This window comes from Sylvia atricapilla, chromosome 1 (genome assembly GCF_009819655.1).
Source record: "Sylvia atricapilla isolate bSylAtr1 chromosome 1, bSylAtr1.pri, whole genome shotgun sequence".
Classification (NCBI taxonomy): domain Eukaryota; kingdom Metazoa; phylum Chordata; class Aves; order Passeriformes; family Sylviidae; genus Sylvia; species Sylvia atricapilla.
This window is the reverse complement of record NC_089140.1, coordinates 64,320,347-64,347,144: the sequence shown is the minus strand read 5'-3', so window position 1 is coordinate 64,347,144 and position 26,798 is coordinate 64,320,347. Positions and strand designations below refer to the sequence as shown.

The following is a 26,798-nucleotide window of genomic DNA, read 5'->3' as shown; positions in this document are numbered from 1 at the left end:
GTAAAGGAGGAGCTTTTCCAGGCCCATTTGACAAGTTTTTGGCAGGAAGGAAATAAAGACCAAATTTCCTGAACTCCATTGTTCTGTTCAAGGAAGTAGATAATACAGCCAATGGAGAAGATTTTAGTAGGACATGCCTGGCTTGCAGTCTGTACTGCTGAGGCAAAACTGCAGAGCTCCAGTTGTGTGGAGGATTGCTAAATGCAAGGAGAGGAAGATTCATAAAAGAGCAATTAGAATCCAATGTGCCACTCCAGCAGGGCATCTGATTAGTATTACCAATTAGCTCGAAACAATCTCTGTGGACTTCCTACCAGTCACTTAGAAGGGTTTTAATACAGTATTTAAATTATTCAAATTAATTTAAATTAAATTATATATTTAATCTTAAAATAAGTATTTAACTCATTCCACAGCAGCTACCTTCTTAGCCATTTGCATCTGGCAAGAGGTAGCACATTTGATCAGAAATGCCTTACCCACCTTGGGGCTGGTTTTTTGTTATTGTCACTTATGAGTATCTCTGAGTGTTTCTCCAAGTAGTCTGAGTAAGTGAAGCATGTTGTATAAATGAAAGCTGCCCTCATAGACTGCAACATCAGCAAGCTTTGGAAAATTTATTTCACCTTGCAGAGGAAAACTGAGGAAGTCCCAGAACAGGGAAGATAGTCTGAAAAATTACATGTTTTATTTAGTACCAAGGACAGCTTTGTACCCACCTTGTTCTAGGAGCTTGTTCCTGTTATACAGGAAGGTAAAATATGCCTAATGATTTACCCCAGTATTTCTGTCTGATAATGTTACCTTCATTATATTCCATAGTTGGAAACAACTGGATTATTGATGGCAGTTTCTCCTTACTGCCTGAAAAAGAGTCAGGAGACCAGAGGCTGTCTCACACTGCCAGCTTATTTTAGTGCCAGATCTGTGATTACTTCATGGGTCTAATGTTCCTACAGCATGGGGGAATTCTCAGCCAGGGAAAACCTACTAGGGCTATGAAGGAGATTCTTATTCCCATCAGTGAAAGAGCTGTAGAGGTAGGATAGAAAGAGCATCCACATTGTCCCCTACTGCCATACCCAGTGATTACCCATTTACCTCTCACACTGGCAGCATGGCTGGTCTGGTGCCTCTGCACCACCCCAAAATTCAGTGTAGCAGGCAGAGAGTGTAGCTGTTGTCTCCCAAAGGCTCCTTTGGGGCTGCACTGCCCATGCAGTCGCCGGTTCAGGTCGGACGTCTTAATATTTGGCTCACACTGTGTGCAGAAGGCCCTTTGCTATCCAGAGCCCAGTGACGTCTCTCAGAGTATGACTTCATTGTGGCATCTGTTGCCCCACAGCAATGAATGCTCCATTTTCTAGTCATCCATCATGTTTATGTCTACAAGTACATTTAACTGATTTAAAGAAGGTGATGCTGTTTGGGTTTAACTATTAATTTGAAGCTGAAGCTCTGCTGCTTGTTAAAAACCGAATAAGCAAGCATTCATGTCCCAATGTAAAGCAATTGCTTCCCTTTGCAGTTAATAAGAAGAAAATAAGAAAAGGTTGTGGCACTGATATTTCACATTTAAAATTAATATGAATCCTAGTTTATGATATTGCAGACAGATTTTTCATAGCCTTTTTTCTGTTGATTAACTGTTAGTTAAATCATGGATTAATGTATTGAGTACTTTGTTGGTGCTCCTTGTCAAAACAAATCAATAACTTTTACATTCACAAGAGAGAAAATAGGTCATGATCATTTTCTCTGCAACAGCAATTGTTATTTTTGTAGTATATAGAGGTAAAAGTATTTCAAACCATTTACAGTTCTGTGGAGCTGATCTTCCTGTAAAATTCTTCATTATCTCTTTTCAAGCCACATTGTGATGTAGATACATTTGCCAAGTTTGCTTGAAGATTTGTGCAGATTTTTAAAATACATATATTTAATCTGGGAGACAATTGTTTGCACCAAATTCCACTGTTTTCTTCTATTTTTTACTTACTTTCCCTTATTGTAAAAATCAGCATTAAACCCCAGAGAAATTATACTGCAGTATTTGTCATTGCACACTTCAACCCAAAACTCTTGAGGGCCTGTTAAAACTGCAAAGATCCTAGATCTTCTTCCCCTGTTTGGAATTTGGTAGTGTGCTCACATCTGTAGCATGCATAGGATATGGAGTGACCATCCTACACTTTGCTGTTCCTTCCAAGTTAACAAAGTACTGGGCCACTTCTGTTGGGTGAATAATCCTGAGGAGATGAGAGAGCCTGATAAGTTTCTGAGGCACCTTCTGGTGAATACTAAGGGCTTTTCCTTCTGATCTCAGACATTATCTCAAAAATATCCTACAACTACAGTGTAATTGCCATGGTGCTGCTGTAGTAATGCTGTCAAGTGTGGTAATTTGGGGGAATATTTAGAATAGTGTTTTGATTTTAATAAGAGATGATCATATAGACAAGTATAGATCAGGTTTCAGCTCTAAATTTTTTCTTTTCCTTCTGGAATTTTTCCTTTTCTTCCTTGTATCTAGTTTCTTTGGTCCTGCTGCAGTCAAAGCTCCTCAAGGTCATTTAAGTGCTAATATTATTTGCTGAATCAGTTTGTATCAAATCCCCATTTTTTCGTACACTTTTCTTAGACCTCACAACTCTCCTGTTCACCAAGTCTCTAATTGTGGACATGAAGAGCAAATGAAAGGCTAAAACCTTCCCTTCCTCTAGTAATCCGTATTTTTTTCTTACACAGATAAGACCTCTAGATAGTCTAACAACATCTAAAGACTGATGGTTGAAATCAGTGCTTTGCCAATGAGCCACAGGCTTGCCAGAGAAAAATGAGCTTTCCCTCTGTACAGACCTGGAAGCCAGCTTTTTCTGTCTCTGACCTTGAGAAAGTTACTGAGTGTCTCTATTTTCCCCTCTGCAGGAGTGATTGCATGTAACTGCCTCACCTAGATCTAGTGCATATTAATCAGTTAATGTCTTAAGGTACATTAAAAGGCATGTAATAGCTATTCAACTTCCAGTTGTTCTTATGACTTAAAATGGCAGTTAATTCCTGGATTTTTTTAATTCAACTTTATTACAGACATTATAGCACATTAAGTTCATTTGTGCACTTAACACTTTTGATTGCAAACATTTTTTGGTACTCATAATGTCTATTCATAACCTATTCTCAGAAGGGCAATCTGCCCCTTGTCATAGTATGACTATTATGACATGTCATTTGTGCTGCCAGTTGGCCTCTATTTTCCCTGATAAATTACCAGTTTTATGGTAGATTAAGTTGAAACAGAGAGATATGTAATTTCCATGTAACCTTTTTTCTGCAACTTTTGTTGCTGTTTTGTGTCCTACGGCAAATGACCTTCCCCTTCAGCCCAATTTCCCCTAATGTCAAGCATAAGTAAAACTCTAAATTTGGACACCTTTTTTTACCATTTCAGAATACATTTTTGGAGTTGATAAAAATCTGGTAAGCCTTGCCACCAAAATACACAGATTTCACAATCTGCCTGACTGAAATTAATTTGAGCAGAAAGACCACGTCCCAAAGATACGCATCACAAACAGTGACTAAGGGAGCTTTAGAAACTCTCTTGTGACACCAAATTGTGTCTTTAATTTTGACTTAGTGAGGCAGTTTCTTGATCTGAAATAGCCTGATTTTCTGTCCGGTCTGTATAATTCTCAGCCTGTCTGGAAGGGTGACAATTAATTTCATTTACTCTGTGGGCTCATGTACAGGAGCAGGTGCAGATGAACCCAGGCCTCGGTTTGTTCAATGTCTGTACTAAAGAGCTGTTAAGTGGCAATATCTCACTCCAGGCTAGAATTGCCTCTGTGGCAGAGCAGTGAAAAATCACTGTGTCCAAAAAGACTATGTGTGAGACCAGTTCCTCTGGGACACCCAGCTCAGCTTCAGACTGTAGATTTATAAAATGAAATGCATTAGACATTACCGCCAGTGTCTTGTAAATCTTATAAAATGTATTTGAGTCAGAAAACATTTATCTTCCATAAAACTTGTCAAGAGAATTGCATCTTGTCTAAACTTTAGCATTGCCTAAGGGTAGAAACACTCAATATTTATAGCTCTGCCTTCTCTCACTGTTTCTCACACGCATTCCTGAAGTAGAAATGTATATACAGTAGTTTGAAGTTTTATCAGATTTTTTGTTTTAACTGGTAAGTATAGAAAAGTGTACTGTGCATCTGAAAACATTCTGGTAAAAATGTAACCCTTTATTCCAAAATCAAAGTGCCTGGCATGACAGACAAGAGGTGTGCAGATTTTTCCCACTAGACTACGAGAAGTATTTCACATTCTTCTTTTTTTTTCTGTTTTGACCGTACCATGAGTCACTCATATGCTTAAATTGTGATTTTTCATTAAAGTATTTTCTCACTAGGAACATTGTAAGCTATAGTGGTGTAACTTTTTTTGCTGTTTTGATCATGTAAAGATGATGCAGCAGTAGTTGCAAGTTCTTGTACTAGGGAGGCATGAATTGTTCAGATCCAAGCATTATCTTCTTGAAACAAATACTTGCGTAACTGTGGCTTTTTTCTCCAATTTTGTTGCAAAACACAAAACTGGTTTAAAATGGGCTTTTTGAAACAATAGTGTGCTTTTTGTAATAATGCTAAAAGATTTTGTGGTGTAGACCACCTGATCATGTGGGAGTTTTGCTAATGACCCAGAGTCATTTGTACACAATGGACATATCCAGTGACCTTGATTTGTCCTTTTTAAGTATACTGCAGTACTGCATGTATTTCATAAGCCTTTGCTTAGACAGCTGACTTAGTCAAATTGCTGTGGAAAGGGCTGATTTTAATCAAGACCAACACAAAACACTAGGAAAAATGAGGGGCTTAAAATAGAAAGTAGTATTATCAAGAAAGTGGATGATTCAGAAAACTTACAATGAGATGAGAAGCTGCCTATTTCTTTATCACTAGTTCAAATAAAAATCCTCTGTGGTAACTTGTATATCTTGTTGCAATCCTATATCTGCTCGATAACCTAAATTGATGGATCACTTTGATATCTGCTACCCTATGGACACAACCATAAGGATGTATCCATAAGCTACATCCATCCTTCACAGGACGGGGAAGTACCAAATAGTCCTGGATGCTGAGCTACTTCTTACTCCTTTCATTTGTACTTCAGAAGGGGCTTAGTGAATTTGTATTTTCTCTCTGTGTATGTATTGTTCTAAAATTACTGAATGATTCAGTGGTTGTGTGTGTGCAATTGGAAGGTTTGGGGTATTTTTTTAGCAGTGTTAACAGAATTTCACTACATTTTGGTTTTCTCAGAAATTTGATTCCAGACTTTGGAGTTTGCTCCCTTTCCTCTTTAAAAGACTTACTTAAAAACTAACTTACAGAGAAAACAGATTTAATGAAGTTCATAATATAAAAATTCTGGAAGCATTTCAGTAAATTAAAAGTTAGTTCAAAGTTTTTAAAGATTGTAGTGTGTTGATGTGTCATTATGAGAATTCAGCTGGTGAATTGTAAAACTGCATCTGGGATAAAGTTTCTTGTGTCAAACTCCTTGAAGTCCAATACAAAAATTTCCAAGCCAGTTCTTCATGAATCTCTCTTGCTTTGTGATACAAAACATGGGCTATCCCTAAGAAAATTGAGTTTCTCTCTTCAAGGCATCTGGTAAAGCTCTGCATCTCATTTTTGGTTAGTCTGCAATAATACATATTGGAATTAACAAAATTATATATTTGAAGCTGAAGATGATGATAACAGTATGGTATGGTTTGTTCACAGGATCTGAAGCCTTTTCTTCTCTTTAATCTCTGAGCACATTTAGAGTAGCATTATATTCCTAGAACTACATTTTTTAAAGACTCTCTCAAATGTTATCTGGCAGCCATTTAAGAGTCCATTCTAACTTTTGGGTCAGAAGAAAGCAAAATGTTCCAAGTTGAAGACAGTAGATTCAGAAGATTTCTGTAGAAAATCTTTTAAAGAGAAGAATACATTTTATTCAAGATGCAGAACACTTCCGGTGTTCAGGCTAAAATATTCAAGGCAATTGAGGGTACTCAGTACTTGTCAGATCCAAGTTTGTGTACCTCAAGGTCAACTTGGCCAGCACATCTGCTTTCACACCTATGTTCTTCTGGAAAGTAAAATGGGAGTTTGACACAGAGAAAGTGTCCAACAGGTAAATGTCACCCATTTTTCATAGAGCTGTTGCATCAGCCAGGACTTCAGAGAGAAGGCAGTTTCTGCTGCCTCACAAGTAATCCTGAGCTACTACCATTTTGCCTGCCAGTCTCTCATTCTGATTTCATGCTGGAAAAGCAACATAAACTATTTAGATAAAAACTGGTTGGGAAACATAGTTCTGTTCCTGACTTTTCCTTTCACTTTTTGTTCAACTTTGATCTTCACCTCCTTATGTTCCTGTTTCCCTGCTTGATATGCTATCTGGTAAAGAGTTTTGAATTCAACATATAAATAGGGCTAGATAGTAGTAGTCCTCACCACAGGTCTTGTACCATGCAGAAAATAATCAATCACACCTGTGACAAAAGAAATATGAAATTAGTGCCAATTGATCTTCAGCACCTGGCTGGATAAAGAGCTGGGGCAGGACAAGGGATGTATATCATCATGGCCACCCCCCAATACATAACTGTGCCATTAGCAAGCAAACCTCTCAGGTTTTAGCTACTTCCCTGGTTCCTCTCACCTGCTCTTTTCTCCAAGCCCAGTTTCACATGCTCTCTCCCTGCACATCCAAGAGTTGTGCTCTTGCCATCCCCTCAAGTCACTCATCACTAGTGCAAGCCACTAGTTTTCCCTCTGCCCTTCTGCAATTATCCCCTACAGTCTATCCTTCCGTCCTCCCAGTCTTACTCCACCTTCTGCGCTCAGGTGAGCTATTTCCTCCTTGCTGCCTGCACACCAGCAGAAAGGTCACACAGACACCAGAGTGAAGGTGTGCTTACCACTGAGCAGCTGGTGCTTACCACTCCAACTAGCTGGTCACTAAGTATTTGCCACAGATCTGCAGTGCTTCGTCCTGGCTGACAGTATTTCTGCCTGCATGCTGTTCTACCTCTCCCTAGTAAGTGTTATACCCTAAATCAAATAAGTACTCTGTTTATACCTGTTAGATATCTTGCTGGTCTTGAAAATCTTTATGTTCTCACTTCTTCTCAAAAAGGGATGAAAGACCACTACTTTGCTATATACAGTGAGACAAGCAACTCTACCTTTCACTGAGCTGTTTCCTTTAGTTTATTTGTTTGCTTTTCTTTCCCAGCAACTCTGGTTTACACCCAAATGACAGTGTTACAAAAACAGGACCTGGGGGCCTTCCAGACATGAGACAAGTGCCAACTGTTGTGATCGAATGTGATGACAATAAAGAAAATGTGCCTCATGAAGCTGACTATGAAGATTCTTCCTGCCTCTATCCAAGGCAGGAAGAGGAAGAAGAGGAAGATGAAGAGGAGGATAACTCATTATTTACAAGTAAGACTCATTACGATTTTCCTTTCTCACTTATTTAATTTTTACTGTGAACTCACAATACACAAAGGAAATACAAGGCTTGTGTATTTTCTTCCTTGACTGTGGCTTTTGCATCTCTCAGGGCTTGACTACATGGGGATGCTAATTCAAAAGAACAAACAGTATGAATTTATTGTGATTTCACTAATATACATGAATCCCTGTCTCCATAGTGCTCAGACTAAATTCAAATGACAGATTTGGGGTTATATTGCTTCGATTACTAATTGGCTTTTGGATTCACTTTCCCAAATGCCCATGGTGAAGAGTTGACCTGCCTTTGGCTTAAGGCAAGATCATCTCAATAGTTTTTTCAGGAGGATGAAATAAGTGCCACACATAGAGAATCAGAACTTTTATATATAGTCAATATTAAAACTTTTTGGAATGTTGAATGTGCACATGCTTTGGAAGGGGTCACAATCAGAGGACTGGGCTCAGATATGGAGAGGTTAATCGATGCTATATCACAGTTACAGACTGGGAAAGACCTGTGGCCTTCCTGACCTCTGTAAGGAAACCAAATTCCTGCCTCAGTGTGGCATCGTAGGACTGTCCCATGAAGACAAGATACAGTACTTTATGTATGACAACTGCTTGTCATCCTAGACATTGAAGTTCCAGGCCCTTGCCTTTCTTTTCTTCTGAAAACTGGAAGCAGTACAATCAAACAACACCCTTTTTAAAACACACGGAAAGAAGATTCTAAAACAGGCATATTTCATCTCCTCAGAACCCCACCTTACTCTGCAAGTGAAATTAAGTAGTGTTTGCTCTTAAAATAAGAACTGCACTATCTCACACTTTCCTAGCAAAGGCCAAAACCTCTCACGTATTTGTGTCTCTCTGTCTCTTGCTCAAACTGCTTTGGACACAAGCCTAAGAAAGCAAATTTGAGGCATAAAAGGCCACTGGCTCTTAGTGTCTTTGCCACTGTCAGTGCCCTGGAAGCAGTCAGTTAATGTACACAGAGATATGTGCTGCTTCTGATTGACCTGATTCCTGCTAGTGCTGGCTTGAATGTCTTGATATTACATTGCAAGAGACATTCAGATACCCTTCTCTTTTCACATGCTGTAGCTCTGCTGCCTGCCCAGATTCTGAGGTTGAATTTTTCATTCCATTATGTGGAAATACTGTGCTAGAGAAACCTACTGATGCTACTAGCAATTCTGAAACAAGCCCTTCTTCTCTGTTCCCCTCTATGGAGCAATATATTAATTTCTATTTCCTGTATACCGACCAATTTCACCTTTTCCTTATTATGATACAAATAGAGGTGAATTGAGCACATGAAGTTAATGACACCCCTTTTCCCATAGTCCATACCAGTGTAAAGGAGAGCCTCATATCCTCCCTTGGCTAGTACTTCTTTGCCACCTGCATGCTGTAATGAAATGATGACACCTCCTTTGGCAGAGCCTCTCCTCTTTCCCACAGGCCCCCTGGCAAGGAAACTCTGCAGGAAGGACTCTTTAGCAATCAAACTAAGCAACAGGCCTTCCAAGCGAGAGCTGGAGGAAAAGAACATCCTCCCCATGCAGACTGATGAAGAGAGGCTTGAACTTAGGCAGCAGATTGGGACAAAGCTAACAAGGTAAGAGACAAACATTTTTTAGCTCCTGCTCTTGGAAATATATGGTGGAATGTAGCTTATTCATTAAACATTTGAGATCTGTTTGGTTACAATGTTCAAGAGGAAAAGCCAGAGGGAGGAAAACATGGTTCTATGCGTTATTTCTGGTCCAATAAAGCTTCCTATGTAACTCCCCATTTCATTTTCGTGGCATATGCTACAGGAACTTTGGTTAAGTGTCAGCATGAGCTACGTGAATTTGGTTCTTTTTGGCACATCATTCGAAAATGTTCAGCTTTGATAACATTTTGGACTGTAGCTGCAGGTGCCATTTTATAAGCTATTAGTTTGGCCAAAGGTCAGAAGTATAACTTTCTCTTCTGAAAAAAGAGAGTTACTGTGAGTAGCTGAGACTTTTCCTGGTGCAAAATAGGTTAAGTCCTTCAGTACTTGCCTTCATTGGATCAGGTTGGAGAGATTTACTCTGTCTACACACTTCCTTCTTCATAACAGTGTTATGGTTATCACCAGCTGTTCTGGTTTTATGTATTGTATGGAGTTTAAAGGGGTGGCCGTTAAACGTGGAGGATTTCTGACAAGGATTAGTAAACTGAGGTCGGATTGAACTGTCTAAGAACCTTCTATGTGCATGCCGTGATTTCTGTAATCAATTTAATCCTCTTCTGTTATCAACTTGGTGGTATGCAGAGCTAGTGAATGCTGCTAGTTGCTCTCCAGTGAGAAAACTACAAGGAGGTGACCAGCCAGTTGTAGGGAATTTTCTTGCACGTTTTCATGTTTTTTATTTTGGCGGTGGGTGGATAGGGAGGAAACACTGCTACTGTGTTGTGGAGACAGGAAGAATAGGAGTTCCTGGTGAATATCGCTTTCATAATTTTATTTACTTTTCATTCATGGCCTTGTTTATTGTCTCTTTGTAATAAACTAACCTCACCTTTCCAAGCTGTCTGAAAGTTTGTGTGCTGCATCATGCTCAGCCTACTCCAAAACCTATCTAATTCTTCAGTGTTCTCGTTGAGGGACTTCGGCAAACATGCCCAAAATATGTAAGGTGGTGCTGCACTGTTGCTGTTACTGTGATTTTTCATTTCAGTCTTTATTCAGCTTTATTCCAACCTTGTTAGACTGCAGCTGCAATGGAGCTCTGGGTCCCAAAGAACAGCACAGGACAGCAAGGTTTCAGTGCTTATATGATTTAATTTGAACCTTTTTGAAGCATGAGAAGAATTTAAATTTTTGTCTCTTAGCATATCTCACTGCTTGACCTTGGAATGACATTGCAAGGAACAGCATTTCTGCTGTGTTGCCCATTTACCTAAATTACTTAGGTCTTTCTGAAGTTTTCCATCTATGGCTGATGAAGGAAAGTAGTGTCATTTACTAACATTGATTCTGTACCACTTACTGTGCACCAGGTCTTTTTCATTATAAGTATTTTGTTTTTCCACCTCTCCAAAACCTGCTTTTTTCCTCACTAAATAATACTTTTTCAGCATAGCAAGAGAAACTATTTTTGGCAATACACAAAACCCTTCCTGTCTAAGTGCCATATTCTCATAATGTTTTGGGTTTGTTTTTTTTTTTTTCCCATTTGTATCTCTCCTAATCTGGGTTTAATAGTTTGAGCTATAACGCCTTATCACGTCTTCTAATATAGCTAGGACTTAGGGGCAATCACAGATAGTTCAAATAATTAAAACTGTGTATATCTGAGTTCAAAAAATAGCTGAGCTGAATGAAACTGCTGTTTCATTCTTGCTTTATATCAATGTAACATCACTGAAAATGGTAGAGTTTCACAAGCTTTAACTGGAGTAGTATAGTTGCCAGTCTGAGCTTTTAATTACTAGTATTTACAACTTAGTATCTCATCCTTTTGAGTAAATGAAAATATGAGGAAAAAACAATTTTGCTCCTATCTAATATGTTAGAAGCCACAGGCATTTCAGCAGCAAAAAAGGAAAGGTGCTTGTCTTACCAGTGCTTTATTGATGTGATACATCCGTGTGCACAAACTGATGAATATTAGATTAAAATAGAATATTTCAATTTGGACAGTATTTCCTTACTATCCAGACTTTATTACTGAATCCATCCTTTGCTGTTGCTCGGTAATTGTCACACAGTGATGCAAATGCCAAGCAAAATTGAAGTAGTGAAGCATTTATAGTCCTTAGAGAAGATGCTAGATGCAGACTATAATTGCAGCTGGCAATTTTGGATTTCAGAGGGATTTGTACTGCTCCACCAATGGTCCTCTAGGGTTTAAAATATTCAGCCAATCAAATTACATATGCTACTTACAGAAGTAAAAAATGCAGAATAAAAACTTCAACGTATAGTTATTGTCTGTAATGGATCAATTAATTTTCACCAAGAGGCTGATTAGGATACTTTAGTATTTATGCATAATCCTCACAGTATTTAGTTTGGAAGAGCTCATTGGCTGCCACATTTGGCAGATCATAATTTAGTACTATAAAGAGAATGTCTTTTTCAAAGATGCCTCTATCCAGGCATATTGAGATTGGCCATTGACATATTGTGTGGGACCAAAATCATCCCAGGTGCAGTTCCTCCAGCCTTATTAGAGTTGCACTGGGAACCGGTTTGGCTCAGAAAGGTCTGTTTGGATCCTGTTTAAATGTAGCGTGGAACCTCTGAACCTCCTGTTATTCCCAGAAAATTGTTATGACTTTAGTGTTATATCAGCCAACTGGAAGAGAAACTCCAGAGCAGAATTCACAGTTTCCCACGCTGGGAGAATAGTGCCTTGACTTACACCAGGCCAGTTGTAAGGGTGAGGCTGCAGAGACTGTATCTTACAGCAGGACATGACCCACTACACACCTCAGTGTTCACTCGGCCATGAGACAAATTCTTTGTGCCTGTCATAGAAACACTTCACATGAATGTCATGCTTTCCTGGTCCGTATCATGGCTCAGCACATGCAGCACACTCCAAGCAAAAATGGAGTTTCTTGCCCAAGGTGGCAAAATATGTCCTAGTAAAGGCAGGAGATTCCACATTATATGAATTCCAGCCACATGAATAGGCCACCGCAACATAAACCATTTCTGAGGAGTCTTTGCATAGCAAGTATGGCAAATGATTACAGCAATTAATTAGAAGACTTCCTCCTCTAACTAAACTAGAATGGATTACTCCAAAATGTGGCATCACCTATGAAGCAAGGAGCAAAAATAGTGAATTAAGATGCAGAACTTTCAGCTCAAAACCACATGTGGCATGGGGATAGGAAATGGATGCTGGAGGCCATGTTCTTGGCTGCTAAAAACCTTTACAACTCCATTATCTTCTACTCTGAAATGCAAACCTTCTGTGCTAAGTAAATCTTTAAGTGGATATGGGGTTTGTTTGGGGGTTTTTGTTTTTGGTTTTTTGGTTCTGTTTTTTTTTTTTTTTTTTTTTTTTTGCCTGTTCAGCTTCTCCTGAACTCCTCCTCTGTTTTATCCCTCTGGTGCCTGCACAGCTTCACAGCTGCTGAAGAAGTGTGCATGTGTGACTGTAAGGCAGGAAGGAGAACACAGGAGAAAAAACAGCTTGATGAAAGTTAACAGAGGGAGTGGGGGAAAAGACAGATGTCTCTCTCCTCCCTGTCTCACTGGCTGTGTTGGACCTGCTGGGAAGCACAGGTTCCCTATTATTCCAGCTAGAGATGCAGCCAGGAAGACTTGGATTTAGCTTTCACTAGCTGTCAGGGTGAGATGAAAGGGGCATATCCAGGCCGTGACAGTGACCTTGGAGGTTTTCCCAGTGCAATGATAAAGGCTTGTCAAGAAGCCCTGGTGAAAAGGAAGACCAGCACTGATGGGTGATGGACAGCAGAGCTGCACGTGTCCCAGAGATTGCAGGAAAGTCCCCTGGTGCTGAGACAGGTGTTTCAGTGCCACTCCTTGTACTTTCACCACAGAATCATAATGGTGCTCATAAGAGACCACACAGACTTTCTCAATAAACATATTTAGTAAACACAAGAGCCCTTTACAGAAACACCAGACCTTGCATTCTCTTGGAATGGGAAGACCTGGTTTCTTTGTGTGTCTTTCACAAAGTCTCCCCCATACTCTGAGGTAATGTGTGTCTTTAGACCCACTGATCTGGCACACATCCTACGAGTGAGGCTTTCTGAAGCATTCAAGTGTTTTTCAGTCTCTTAACCCACCACCTCTGGTGAAGGTGCTCATTAGCAATTAGATCCAGGAGTATTAAAGCTGAGGTTTTTAATCCACTGCTCTTCAAGAACACAGTGTATGTATTTGTTTTCCCTGATTGTTTCCATCCTGGCTTCTCCCACCTGCTGGATTTGGATGATCTAGTAACACAAAAAGTCTGGTAATCCAGTGTGCTATCACCATGTTATTATTAATCGGTGTCAAGGGAACTTCTTGATATTCACAGTGTTATTAATGGTCAGCATAATGTCTGTCGCATCAGCACACTCCAACTCACTGTCTGCATGCCTGGAGGCAGAGGAGACACATAAAGGCTGTCCACTGGCAGTAGTGCTTGTCAAGGGACTGCTACCCTTCACTGGAAGGTGCCACAGGCAACCCAGTAAGATTTTGCAATCCAGTAAGAGTCTGTGCTGTGCTGCTGCCAAAAGTTATTAGTTGTAGGGGTCATATTTATCGTGCCCAGTGTGAAAGCAGAGAGATGAGGTGGGGGAGCAGCCTTCTGCACATTAGCTAACTAGTAAAATGAGAAACCAAAAGAAGAAAGTAACAAACTACCTACTGCCTCTTTCCCAACTTTGAGTGATGCTCTTCCAATTGCTCCACTGAATCCTGTGTGTCACTGTATATGTTCTGCTGGCTTTAAAGCAGTGAATTAGAGGCAAGTTCCTCTGCCAGATGTACAGTAGTGCTCTGCATTGTTTTTTGTGCAGCTCTAGATTTATTCACTACAATACCTTACGGGGGGACTGTCCTTACACCAGGAAGTGAAAAATCATGACCTGAAGCAATATAAATAGTATATTGCAAGGATCATGAGGCAGTGGATCACAGAGATGCTGTCTGTGAGCATATGGCTGTAAATAAGTACACCTGAGATTTGGACATGCACACTTGTGTTTTTATAGTCCCATTGATGTTTTGGAAATCGTACTGAGATGTCTGTGACTGAGAAACACAGCATGAGAAGTCATAAAACTTTATGGAATGGCAGGTTTGACAGATGATGGTCACCTACTACCTTGTTGAGAAAGGTAATCTACACATTCCTTCTCAATACCACATCTTCCTCAGCTGTGCTGAAAAATGCTGCTTAGAAACAGAAATCCTGTGATGGAATGAAGTTGATGAATTCCCACAAATACAAAAAATCGTGATTGATTTTTTAAATGTCATGAGGCTGCTGTGAGGTTTTTGGACTCATTCCTATCAGATACTAGAAAGAAGAAGAAAGAAGGATAGAAAAATTGGACAGTTTGGGAAGAGGATTGGACTGTCAGCATCACCATGAAGGTGACAAAGATTACCAGTACTGAGGAAGGGTCAGTCTGCAAGGCTTGCACAGTCACTGAAATGCACAGCAGTTCCTTCAGAGGTCTGGGGGGACTGAATAGTTCAAAGCAATCATTTTTATTTACTAGTATTTAGGCTGTGCAGAGACTCAGCTTTTTGAAATGGTTAATTCTTTAAGCAGCATTGCAGTCCCACTAGGGAAGGGTTTATTCAGCCAGCGGATGGCAGCGTGATGGCCCCCGTTGAGCATGGCTGAATCTCCTTGTGGCTGCTCCCCATCCAGTGCTGTGGAGGGCATTTTGTGCCCTCCCTACCTCCGAGTCATTTAGGGATAAAAAGAATAGGCAGACAGCAGGATTAGGCTTTATTCAAAGGCCTCATTTTGTTGGGTAACGTGAAATCATTTCTTCCTAATTACCTTTGACGTCTGCAATTCTCACACTTATTGTTAGCTTCCACTAATGAGAGCAAAGCAAGTGCCTAAAGCAAGAGCTCATCCCTGACAGCAGCACGCACAGCGCATGTGCGTGAAGCTTGTCTCTTCACATGCAGGGTGCTGGGGATAAATCACACGGAAAATGGGATTGTGGTAAACAAGATCATCTAAATCCTGGATTAGAGGGGACGATGTGACAGCACTAGATACATGAATGGGGGTGACAGAGAAAATCTCCAAAGGGCTGAGCCCCAGTTTTAGCTGCAATGGTACCTAGGGAAAATGGCTTTTTTTTCCCCTTTAGTTTAGCTTCACGAGGAAGCTGTTCATTTGCAGAAACCCCAAGGGAGCTATCAAAATTGCCCTTAGCATCAGGAGGAAGGCAGGAAAAGCAGCTGATTATTTATGGGTGACAAGCTGAAACTGAGCTACCATTACACGTCTGGCCTCAAGCGTTGGGAATAAATACTCTGAGCAGAACTGGTCTGGGTTCTGTGCATGTGTGCAGATGGGAGGTGGGCACTCAAGGCCCTCGTCAGCCCTCTTTTCCGTGATCAATGTCCTGGTGTGCTCTGCTGTGCTGAAAGGAAAGGTGGCTTTTTAATCAGTTAAAATACTCCGAGAAGGCTGCATCTCCACCAGCTTTCCAGCCTCAGGCAAGCCACTGGAAGAGATGCACACACATATTTATTTATTTGTTTGTCTGTTTGTTTAATGTGTGTTGGGGTCTCAAAATGTACATACATGCCTTTGAACTTTGGAACGTTCTGTTAGCTGACAAATTCTCATTGACAGGAACATTTATGTTCTTTCAAAAAAGCACCCCATTACCAAGATCTCTTTAGGCATCTAACTCTGTCTCTTGGTAGGATAGGGATCCTCATTTCTGAGCACAGTTTGCACTTACCTCTTTGTATGTGGAATTTCCATGGCTAACATCATCATTCATCTCAGAAAAAGGCATGTCTAACGTCTTGATGCTATTACTATTGTTTTGATAGTTGATGGTTGTTTTGCATTTCATAGCTAACAGCATGACTTTGCTGTGTCTGAGCAATTTGCTATGGCAAAAGGTCAGTGTAGCAATCAAGGGAAAGGGGATGTGACAGTGTCACCACAAAACACTTTACCTCTACATACTCTCTGGTTTGGGGGATGAACAGCGTCCTTAACCTTTGCAGCTCCACCTTGGGATGGGATGAAACCCTGCCCCCATCAATTTTGCTCAGCTAGGGCCAGCAGATGTTTTGTTATTTCTGGAAGCAAAGCCTTGCAGAGTAGATATAGTCTGTCCTTGGGCAGATGTGTCTCTCCATGTTAGATGGTGGAGCTCCAAATATACAGAGACGTTTTATTTATGCTACTATAAAGGAGGAGAAACATTGTTCTGAGGAGAGGGATGATTTTAATGGTTCACAGCAGGGAGTGGCATTTGAGGGTAAGGTCTCCCCAGAGGCACCTCTGTGACCACTGTTGAAATGGAAAGTATTTTCATCATGTCCAAAGTTCATTTCAATCAGAAATGTCACCAGCCCAGAAAGGAATTTGTTATTCCTGGGGTCTGTTACTGTTCCTGTTTCTGCTCTTGTGAAAGCAGTGCAAGTCACACTGCCTTGTCATTGCAACATCTGTTTATCCCATCCTTTCTCTGTGGAAGTTGAGGCAAAATACATTAATGGGGTTACAATTTCCCCTTCATGCTTCCCATACTCTTCAGCCCCCTGACACAGTCTGTATTTGAGGTCTAATTCAGGCTGTCAACACAGCTGAGACAAATATATTGAATCTACCTTAATTTCCCTTGCACTTTCAATGGGGTGTGGTATCATTCATTTTCTGTCCTGAATTGATTGCAGTTTTGCTTGTAGTTGTCAAACTACTGTCAGCTTTTATATAAGAAGAAGCCACATTTCTCTGCTGGGCAAAATAATTCATGGTGATATAAATAAAGCTTGTGGCAGTAACAGAATAACATATTTTGGTAATAGAAATAGTCTTATTTCTCCAGTAAACAAGAGGCCGCATGGAGTCTGTGCAGTACTGTCTTTTAAGTAAAAGAACAGCGTTGATAAAAACAAGTAGAACAAGGAAGTAGCTGTTTCAAAATGTTATATTCTGCCTTTAAAAACAAAGGTGGTTTATTTGTTGGGTTTGTCATTTTCTTTTGCTGGCTAATACCGACAAATTTAGGGCTCCATTAAGAACTAGCTCATAGATTTCCAGCTCTAAAAGATCTAACCATAAATCTTCATATTTTGTACCTCCTGATTATAGGTAGTTAATCACAAGCACAACAGTTGCTTAGCTTGGATGACCTTGTAATTTCTGTAAAGGTATCAAATCAGGTGGGAGTACAAGATGAAAGAAGCAGACTGGCAGGAATAAATTTCTTTATAGTCTGCTGATTGTAAAATGGAGAAATTGCTCTTTGAGCAAAATATTTAACCTCTCTCTGAAGTTAGTTTGCATTTTGCCTCCACTTCAGTGTATTATGGCCCATTTAGCAACACGTGTAGGAGATGTAACAGAGGCAATCCTTGTAAAACAGTTAAACATATTGAAAAGCTGATCCAAGTCAGGACATAAAAATTGCGTTTGTATGTGTGCTCATATATGTTCCCTGTGGCTATTATTGTGAGTACAAGGAGAAATGCTAGAGGAGTAAGTTTGATTTGTGTGCATCATCAATATCCAGAAACTCTGGAGTTGCACGTGCAGGCTGCTGTATGTGAGTAAACAAAGGTGACTTTCTGAAGAGAAGTATATCAGATTCAGTGTTTGTGTTTGTTTTGTGTAAGACTAAGTGTCTTTTGGACAAATGTACCAAGAGAGCAAATATCCTTACCATTACACCTGGTACAACTATGTAATGTTAGAATTTAACATGTTTTCTGTAAGATGTACCGTTAACAAAAGGATTTTGCAAATATGCAGAAATGTTATAACCAGTCTTTTAGAGGCAGGTTTGGATAAGAATTAGGCTCCTGTTTCAGTGTGCTGAGATTCACAAGCACTGCACAGACCATATGTGATAATTAAACCAAGTCCTTAGCATCAGACCTGATCGTGTGAAATTACCATTTGTGTTAATGACTTTAGTGAAGAGGAAGTGTTCTCATGTGTGGTAGACCACATCAGTGTATCTCTAAGTGTGCAGCCTGTAATATTTATTACTTGTCTTTCTGATAATAAATAACAAACTAGCAAACTACAGGAAAAGCACATTAGCACCAAGATTAATTCAGTAACCTGATTCTTCACTGACATCCCTGAATTCTGGAGGCAGCAGCACTACTGGTTAATGAATAATTAATAAAATAAGCATTCAATATATTGTATTTGCTCAATGAGCAAGCATCTATAATGTCAGGCTAGACTATTTATCCTGCAGAATATTGGAGTTTTTCAGCATGCTGGAAAAGCCTTCGTGATTTCCTTTATTGCAGTAATCAAGACAGAAATTGTCTTCCTGCCTCCCTGCAATCGGCTGGCTTTGACTTAAAAGCCTTGCAAGCAGGGACCCTGGTCTCAAACATCAGGGGCTGCAGAGATGATGCAGTCTCCTTCTTTGGTGGGGAACAGGCATGGCTCCTGCAGCAGGCCCCTGTCTCTTTTCCATGCTCAGGGACATCAGTTACCTGTGAGTGGGGTGGCAGATGGCAGCTTGGATGCACCCAGATCCATTAGGGGAGCATGCAAGGGGGTCACTGATTCATGTCATCATAGAATGATTTGGGTTGGAAGGGATCTTAAAGACCATCTGATTTTAACTTCCCTGCCATAGGCATAGACACCCCCCACTAGACCAGGGTGCTCAAGGCCCCATTCAACCTGACCTTGAACACTTCCAGGGATGGGGCATCCACCACTTTCCTGAAGAACTTTTTTCAGTGCCTCACCATGCCCACAGCAAAGAATTTCTTCCTAATACCTTATCTAAACCCTCCCTCTGTCGTTTAAAGTCCTTCCCCATTGTCCTGTGACAATGCTCTTGTGAAAAGTCCCTCTCCATCTCTCTTGTGGGCCCCCTTAAGGTGCTGGAAGGCTGCTATATGTAAAGTGTGAGAAAACTCCCTCCTTAGGAGCCCCTCACAGAAGGTACAGAGAAAGGTCTTTGGTCATCTGCCATGAAGGTATTTTCATAGCCCCATCAGCTGGACTACCTCCAGTTAAACCTGCAAGCAGCATGGGAAAGAAGCTCCTTCAGCCTCTGGCTGGGTATCCAACTGGGAAGTTGGATTACCCAAACTGTGCTCCAACTCTGGCTTTCTCAGAGCACCCTGTGCCTCTATACCAGAACTTCCCTGCTCCAAGGAAGCTTTAATATTCAAGATTCAGCTATAAAAGGAAGGGGGCAGGCACCCCTCTGACAGGAAGTGGTTTGTTTGTAGCTGCACATGAGTCTCAACTTCTCTGACAAGAGTTTGGTGCCTTTACATCTCCCCATCATGGGATTCCCAACTGATTCCAAAACCTCCCTTTCACTTCTTTCAGGAGAAGAAGTGGCTGATGTTTCAAAGCGAGAACGTCCCCTGAGACTCTACCTTTTCCTGGTTAACAACTGAGTATGAATGCCTGGTTGTCCTTCACCCTCAAGTTGTGCCAGACCCATTCACCCTTCCCTTGTGTGAGCAGACATTAAAGATAAGATAGAAGAGACCTGGGCAATTGCAAGCATCATGGACCCATGTGATATTCCACCATCCATTTAATCTTCCCCTTCAGACTAGATTAGCAAAGAAAATCTAATACTCTACTGCAGTTAAAAAAACTGCCAGTATTTGCACTGCACTTTTTAATGCCAGCAAAGGGCTCCATCATGTTTTATAATGTGGCATAACAGATTTTAAAAGGCTCAGAGGTGGAAAGATATGATTTTTGCCTCTAAAAACCATCATATATGACACACAATTTCAGGAGGCACTTTTATTTCCCTTGGTCTTGACTAATTCTTCTCTTCAGTCTGTATTCTGCCTTATTTCTCATTGTACTTTGGTAATACTAGTAGCCCCCACCACCCCACCTTGGTTTGAGATACTGTGCAGCACTCGGCCTCAGTCTAAAGGATTTTGGAGCAGATATCAAAACACTGATGGGGAAATGCAAAGCATCAGTGGAGGAATACCAGGCATGACAGCTCACTTGTCTCAGCATCCTTCCTGATAGTTGCACACTTGACTGCCTCAGATTTGATTCTCTCACCTGCCCATCACTGTGCCTTGCCTTCCTCTCAGTTCTGTGCACTTGTCACTAGGCATGTCATGTTTTAACAATTAGGGCATGTGTTAAAATCTTCCAGAGAGCAGTGCTGCCTCACCATTCAGCATAAAAGTATAAATGGAAGGATGAACTTGACCCAGCATTATAAAGATTCAGTGCCATCCTTATTTTCTTTAATATTTCTTCAATTGATCATGTCAGCTGGGAGAAGTGCTCAAAGACAAGAAGGAAAGCAAATGTCCCTCCTATATTCAAAGAGGAGTCTGGGAATTATAGGCCAGTTCACCTCACATTCATCACTGGGAAGGTGATAGAGTAGCTAATCCTGGAACTCATATTCAGGCACGTAAAGGACAAAAAAAGTCATCAGCAGTCAACATGGATTCACAAGGGCAAGTCCTGCTTGATTAATGTGATAAACTTGTGAGATTACTGACCTGGTGGACAACCAGGGTGTAGTGGATAATGTATGTGTAGACTTCAGAAAGGCTTTCAGCACTGTCTCCCATAAAATTCCTCAGGTGTCCAAGAATGGGCCCAGTCATTCAGACTTTTCAATCTATTTACCAGTCCAGTCCAGAGGCTGGTGTACAGTGGCACCAAGTCAAGTTGGACTCCAGTAATTATCAGTGTACCCCAAGGGGTCAGTATTGGCTTCAGTCTTTTTTAACAACCTTCATTCATGATCTGGCTGATGGGTAGAGCATGTCCTCAGAAAACTTGCTGATGACACCAAACTGGGAGGGGTTGGTGACTCACTGCAAATAGGGCTGCCATCCAGAGGGACCTTGACAACCTGGAGAAATGGGCTGACAAAAATCTCATGAAGTTCATCAAAGGTGGGCACTGTTTGCTGCACCTAGGAAGGAGCAACCCCATGCACCAGTATATGTTGGGAGCTACCCAACTGGAGAGCAGCTTGACAGAAAAGGATCTGGGTGTCTTGATGGACATGAAGTTGGATATCAGCCAGCAACTTGGTGGGGGGAAAATGGCTAATGGTATTCTGGGCAGCATTAGAAAAAGTATTGCCAGCAGGCCAAGGGATGGGATCTTTCCCCTCTACTAAGCACTGGTGAGGCCACATCTGGAGTGCTGTGTCCGCTTCCGGCTCAGAGTCACAGAATATTCTGAGTTGGAAGGCTCCATGATGATGGTTGCAATTATCAAGGCTCCTCTGTAGAATTGAGATATGGGCCTATGAGAGAGAGTTTCAACAAAGGGCCGCAAAGATGATGGAGATGATGAGCATCCTTCCTGTGGAGAACAGCTGAGAGAGCTGGGACTGTTGAGCCTAGATAAGAAAAGGCTCAGGAGGTCTTATCAATGTGTATAAATACCTGAAGGAAGGGTACAGTGGGGACAGAGCCAGGCTCTCCTTAGTGGGGCCTGATGACAGGACCAGAGGCAACAGGCACGAACAAAACAAGGAGGTTCCCTCTGAACATCAGTAACATCATTTCTGTTCTGAGGGTGGCCAAACACTGCCACTGGTTGGCCAGGGAGATTGTGAAATTTTTCTCAGTGGAGATATTCAAAAGTTGTTTGGACACGGTCCCAGCTCTAGGCAGCCCTGCTTGAGCAGAGGGGTTGGATCAGATGGGCTTCAGGGATCCCTGCCAAACTCACCATTCTGCAATAGCATAAGGTATCAAAAGAACCGACAGCGTCAATGTGTATTAGTAACATCTTTGGGTTTTGAAATGTATGACACTGTTGGCTGATTTTTTTTTCTATGCCTTTGGCCAAATTCTGTCTCAGACTTCCCCAAATCCTGGTTCCCTTCACTCTCTGCAGCCTAAGGCTTCTATGAGTATGTTTCCTAAAGCTATTCTCCTGCAATGCTTGACTAATTTCTTCTGATTTGGGTTATTGCACAATGGCTGTGCCAGCACAGACAATTTAACCAGGTCACAAGCTTTGAAAAATGGCTGTCTATGACATGTAGACTGTAAGAGTCTCTGGCTTACTTTAGTCCTAAGAGACTGTGGGATTAGCTCTTGCAACCAAACTCCTTGTGTTCTGCTCCATGGAAAAAGTTACCAGGCCTCCATTTCTAAACAAGAACATCTTACAGACATGCTGCATTCACGAGGAAATCAACTCCAGACACCCAGCTTCCTTCAACAAGCATTTCTATCAGCCCTGCACTTCCCCAACAAGCATTTCTGTCAGCCCTGCACTTCCCCATCCCCTCAGTCCACCTCTGCCATAGAAAAAAAGAAAAAAAAAATCCCCCCAAAAAACCAACCCTCCCAAAAAAACCCACCACCAAACAAACAAAAGAAATAGTCCCAGTTTCCCTTCCAAGAGTTTTCAGTGTCCCTGCACTTCTTCTCTTTTCAGTAGCTCTTTTCTTCTTTTCTAACTATCTGAAGCAAAACCTTAAGATCTGCCTTCAACAACTTCTATCTGTGGGTGAATCCAGATACAACAATCAGCAAATTATTGTTCTTCCTCACTTCGAGGAATTGGGACTTTCACAAAACACATTTTGTTTAATGCACATTTTGCTAAAAGCTCAGAGAAGTTTGAAAAGCTGACAGAGTGTAGTAATTGTGAGACATTCCTCCTAACTCCTGTTCCTTAGCAGCTGGTGTTCATTAGCTGGTCTCAGCAGAGCAAAGTTGTTATTACCATTAGATAATCTCCAGTCATGAGAGTAGGCTTAGCACCCAATAAACTATAGTGCACACATGTAAATTCAGTCTGCCTGTAAAGCAAAACACAAGTCCACATGGCTGTGGCCATTGGGGCTTGAAGGAGAGCCTGAGAAGGTGTATCCTTTTACTTGAGCTCAATGTGGATGAAGCAGAAATTGCTGGTTTTAAACTAATAAAGAAGTTGAGCAGAACTGGGAAGCAAGGCACTGTGTCTGTTTGCCTAGGCCATCCTAGCCAGCATGTTTTAGTCCAATCTGCAGCCTCTCATAGCAGTAGGAGCAGTTTTGAGCTTTATGAACACTTTGTGCATCATCAGTAAATACTCAGAAGGGATTTTTGTCAGGGTGACTAAGGATTTCCTTGCTGCCTCTTTCCAAGCCCCTGTCCTTGCCATCACCACAGCTAGGTGTGCATAAAACAAGTGTATGCCACAAACCAGGGCACTGAATGCTCAGGACAGAGGTATTTGGCATTTGAGTGTGCCCTGCAGGGTAATCCAGGCTTCTCCTGTGGCATGTCAGCAGCCATGAGCAGACATACTCGTCTTGAGTACAAAGTATTTTAAATATTAATTCTCTTCAGCCTTTCTGCCTGAATGCCAGCTGCAAAGCTATTTGGTAAGGTGCTTAAAAAAACAGTCACCAATGGAAGGCAGTCTTTCTTTAGAGGACGAACAACAGCAAAAGCTGTGGACTTTGATAACACTCTCATTTGAAATATCACAGGGAACATATCTACCACACTTTCCCAATGAGATTTAAGAATTGAAGTGTCTGAAGTGTAAAGGAGAAATAATTCTTTAGGTCAACAGGGCCAGGAATAGTTTTCTCTCCCATTTTATATAAGGAAGATGGAAGATGTCATTGGGCATTCCCTCCCCCTCCATACTTCAACATCACTTCTAGTTAGAGAAAAAGTAATGTAAAGAATACTGGTATCACCCCAGCAGCTAGACTGTGGTAATGAAGCAGGTTTTCACATTGATAAAGTGTCAGGTGGAACAGGGGAATGTGCAGGCAAGAGTACAGGCACCTGATAGTAGTTGGAAAACTGAGTATGGAGAAACTTCAGTAGCAGCTGAACTGAGCTCTCAAAACTTCAGGGAGAAAATGTAAAAAAGCTGATGTCACACGATGCAGGGGACAAAGAGAAAGACTGCAGCCTGCTCAGCATAGCACAGAGGGTTTGAATGTCCCTCTGGAAGCCTTTTGTTTCACAAGGGGGGGTTTGTTTATTTTGAAGTTAAGCGTATTTGCCTGGAAATAGGATCTTTGTTACTTTGGAGATTATTGATTCCCGCTGCTAATTCCCTATTTGATGTGATAAGCCTCTTTATAGCATTCCATTTGTTTTGCTGTGGAAATATGTACAAAGCAACAACAGGAAAAAAGCTTATCACTTTGTAGTCCAAATTTAGCCTCCAGGTAATTATGTGTATCTCAGTAACTTCAAGAGAGGAAAATGCAGATGGGACAAGAATTCTCCTGAGTAAAAAATATTTTGTCATGCTTTTAGGCCACTAGATTTGAACCTAAAGGTGATGATATAACTGTGAAATAATCATATCTAATATCTCTTCAAAATATGCAGTTTCCTAAGGCATGGGTTTTTTAATTTTAACCACATAAATAATTTCATCTGGTTTTATTTTTAAAGCCAGACATTTTCTGTCTCTGGTGGTGCATGTTTTCATTGATGTTCCATGAAATGGTAGGATTTTTTTAAAAAAAATTTGTTTCTGACCTTTGCTAATGCATAGAGGCAGAAGTAGGCTCTGGCAGTGAAGGAGTTAAATACACACCAGCTGGGAATTTGTACAATGGACAAATCTCTGGATAGAGTGGTGAAACATGACATTCTCTAGGGAAAAAAGCAATTATTGTGCAGCTGATGCTGCAGATACAAGAGAATCAATGTTGTAAAACATATGCAAAGACTCAATCTGACCAGCAGGTATCCCATTAAATGAGGATGAGGAAGGACCAAGGCACCTGCACTGAAGTCTGCAACACAGGTGCTGGGGAGAATTCTCCTTGTAATCCACCTCAGTAGATTTGTGCTTGGAATCACTGTAGGAGTTATTGGAAGTTGTGTCTGCTGGACTTGGCTGAATAAGGGATTTTTTTTTTTTTTTTTTTTTTGCATTTGGTACTCAAACAGAACAAAATAATTAACAAGTGGAGTAGGGAGAACTGACTAAAAATAGCAAGTACAAGCATCATTAATTTTTTTATTACACACTGAAAACTAGCATTTCAGGTCAGAATTAAATATTGCCTAGTGCATTTTTTATGCTTTTAAAATTTTATTGTTTTTAAGAAAAGTGTGTCTAGTGACTTGGTTTTCTTCAGCTGAAATTGTTCACTAAGTTTGACCTCACCTTGCAGGTAGTTTCCGACCTTCTAGAACTCAATTTTCCAGCAATTTTAGTTTGTCACAAACATTTCAGCTGGTCCTAATTCTTCAAGTGAAAATTTTAGGCACAGCCCTTTGCAAAAAGTTACTGTTATTTATCACCTGCCTTTCATGAAGTCTGGGGATCTGAAATCCCACAATCTGGGGAAATAAAATCTCTCTGTCACAAAATAGTTAATTGCTCCTAAAGCTCTCAAATTTGTTTACTTCCAGGAATTTTCCACTTCAGTAGCAAGACAAAGTATGGGCACCATGCTATTTTATATGCATCTTTTCTACTAGAAACTGAATTATTGTGGTTTTGAATTGCTAACACTGCCAGCTTCTGTTATAAAAGCTTTTATTTGGAGTTTCTATACTGTGGAGTTTCTATATTTGAAGTCACTGAGTATTTTAGCTTTTGATTCACTTAGCAGAAAGGGTGTGAGTTGCTTTTTCTTTTTACATTACCAGTGTAAAGTACCTTCTTGGAGATGAATTTTATTCCTGCACTCTTGTTCATTTGCCTTTTTTCATGCTGGCATTGGTAAAATGGTCTACAACAAACTAATATGGTCAGGGGGTATGTGTGATACAGGCTGAGAGAGCTGGGGGTGTTCAGCCTGGAGAAGAGAAGGCTCCAGGGAGACCTTAGAGAGCCTTACAGTGCCTAAAGGGGTTTCTCAAGAGAGAGGGAGAGAGACTTTTCACAAGACCACGTAAAAAGGGGGAACAAGGAGGAATGGCTTTACACTGAAAGACAGTGGGTTTGGATTAAATATTAGGAAGCTCTTCTCTGTGAGGTTAGTGAGACACTGGTACAGGTTGCCCAGAGAAGCTGGGATACTCTCATCCCTGGAAGTGCTCAAGGCCACGTTGGATGGGGCTTTGAGCAACTGGGTCTAGTGGAAGGTGTTCCTGCCCATGGCACAGGTATTGGAACTAGATAATCACTAAGGTCCTTTCCAGCCCAAACCGTTCCATGGTAATTCCTCTCTCTGTACTGGAGTGGTCTGTAGCTGCTGTAGTAACAGAGGAGACTTTATCAAGCTGGTCATGTATATGTTGAGATTGACATCAGCAAGCTGGTAAAGCTCCCCACCCAGACTTCCTTTCTTAAAAGGAACAGCTTTTTACATTTTAGATTGAGATTTTCCATGATGGTTGCAATTTCCTGGACTGCCAAGCAAAGCTGGTTTATTTGTTCACACATTTAAAATGTCCCTGGCTTGCTATTTAGGGTTACAGTTGTGTTAGTGCATATGTGAATAAGAAGACAAATGCAGCAGCACCTTTTCATTAACCAAATTGCATATTGGCAGTGCCAGAAGTGTAAGATACCTGCTAATGCACGAGTCATGTCAGTCATCGTGGTCCAGAGATAAACACTATATAGTCACTGTGGTCCACAGAGGACCCTCAGTGTGTCTGATCTTCAG

At 40.9% G+C, this 26,798-nt stretch overlaps 1 protein-coding gene across 8 annotated transcripts in view; it reads left to right on the top strand.

Moving 5' to 3' along the window:
* The window catches only part of PHACTR1 (phosphatase and actin regulator 1), a 303,804-nt gene that overhangs the window by 245,442 nt on the left and 31,564 nt on the right, over positions 1-26,798 (top strand). For all 8 annotated transcript variants that reach the window (XM_066324444.1, XM_066324422.1, XM_066324437.1 and 5 more), the window contains 2 exons: positions 7,309-7,520; positions 9,000-9,156. In XM_066324444.1, the coding sequence (XP_066180541.1) occupies positions 7,309-7,520; positions 9,000-9,156 (369 nt within the window). The remainder of the gene's footprint in view (positions 1-7,308; positions 7,521-8,999; positions 9,157-26,798) is intronic.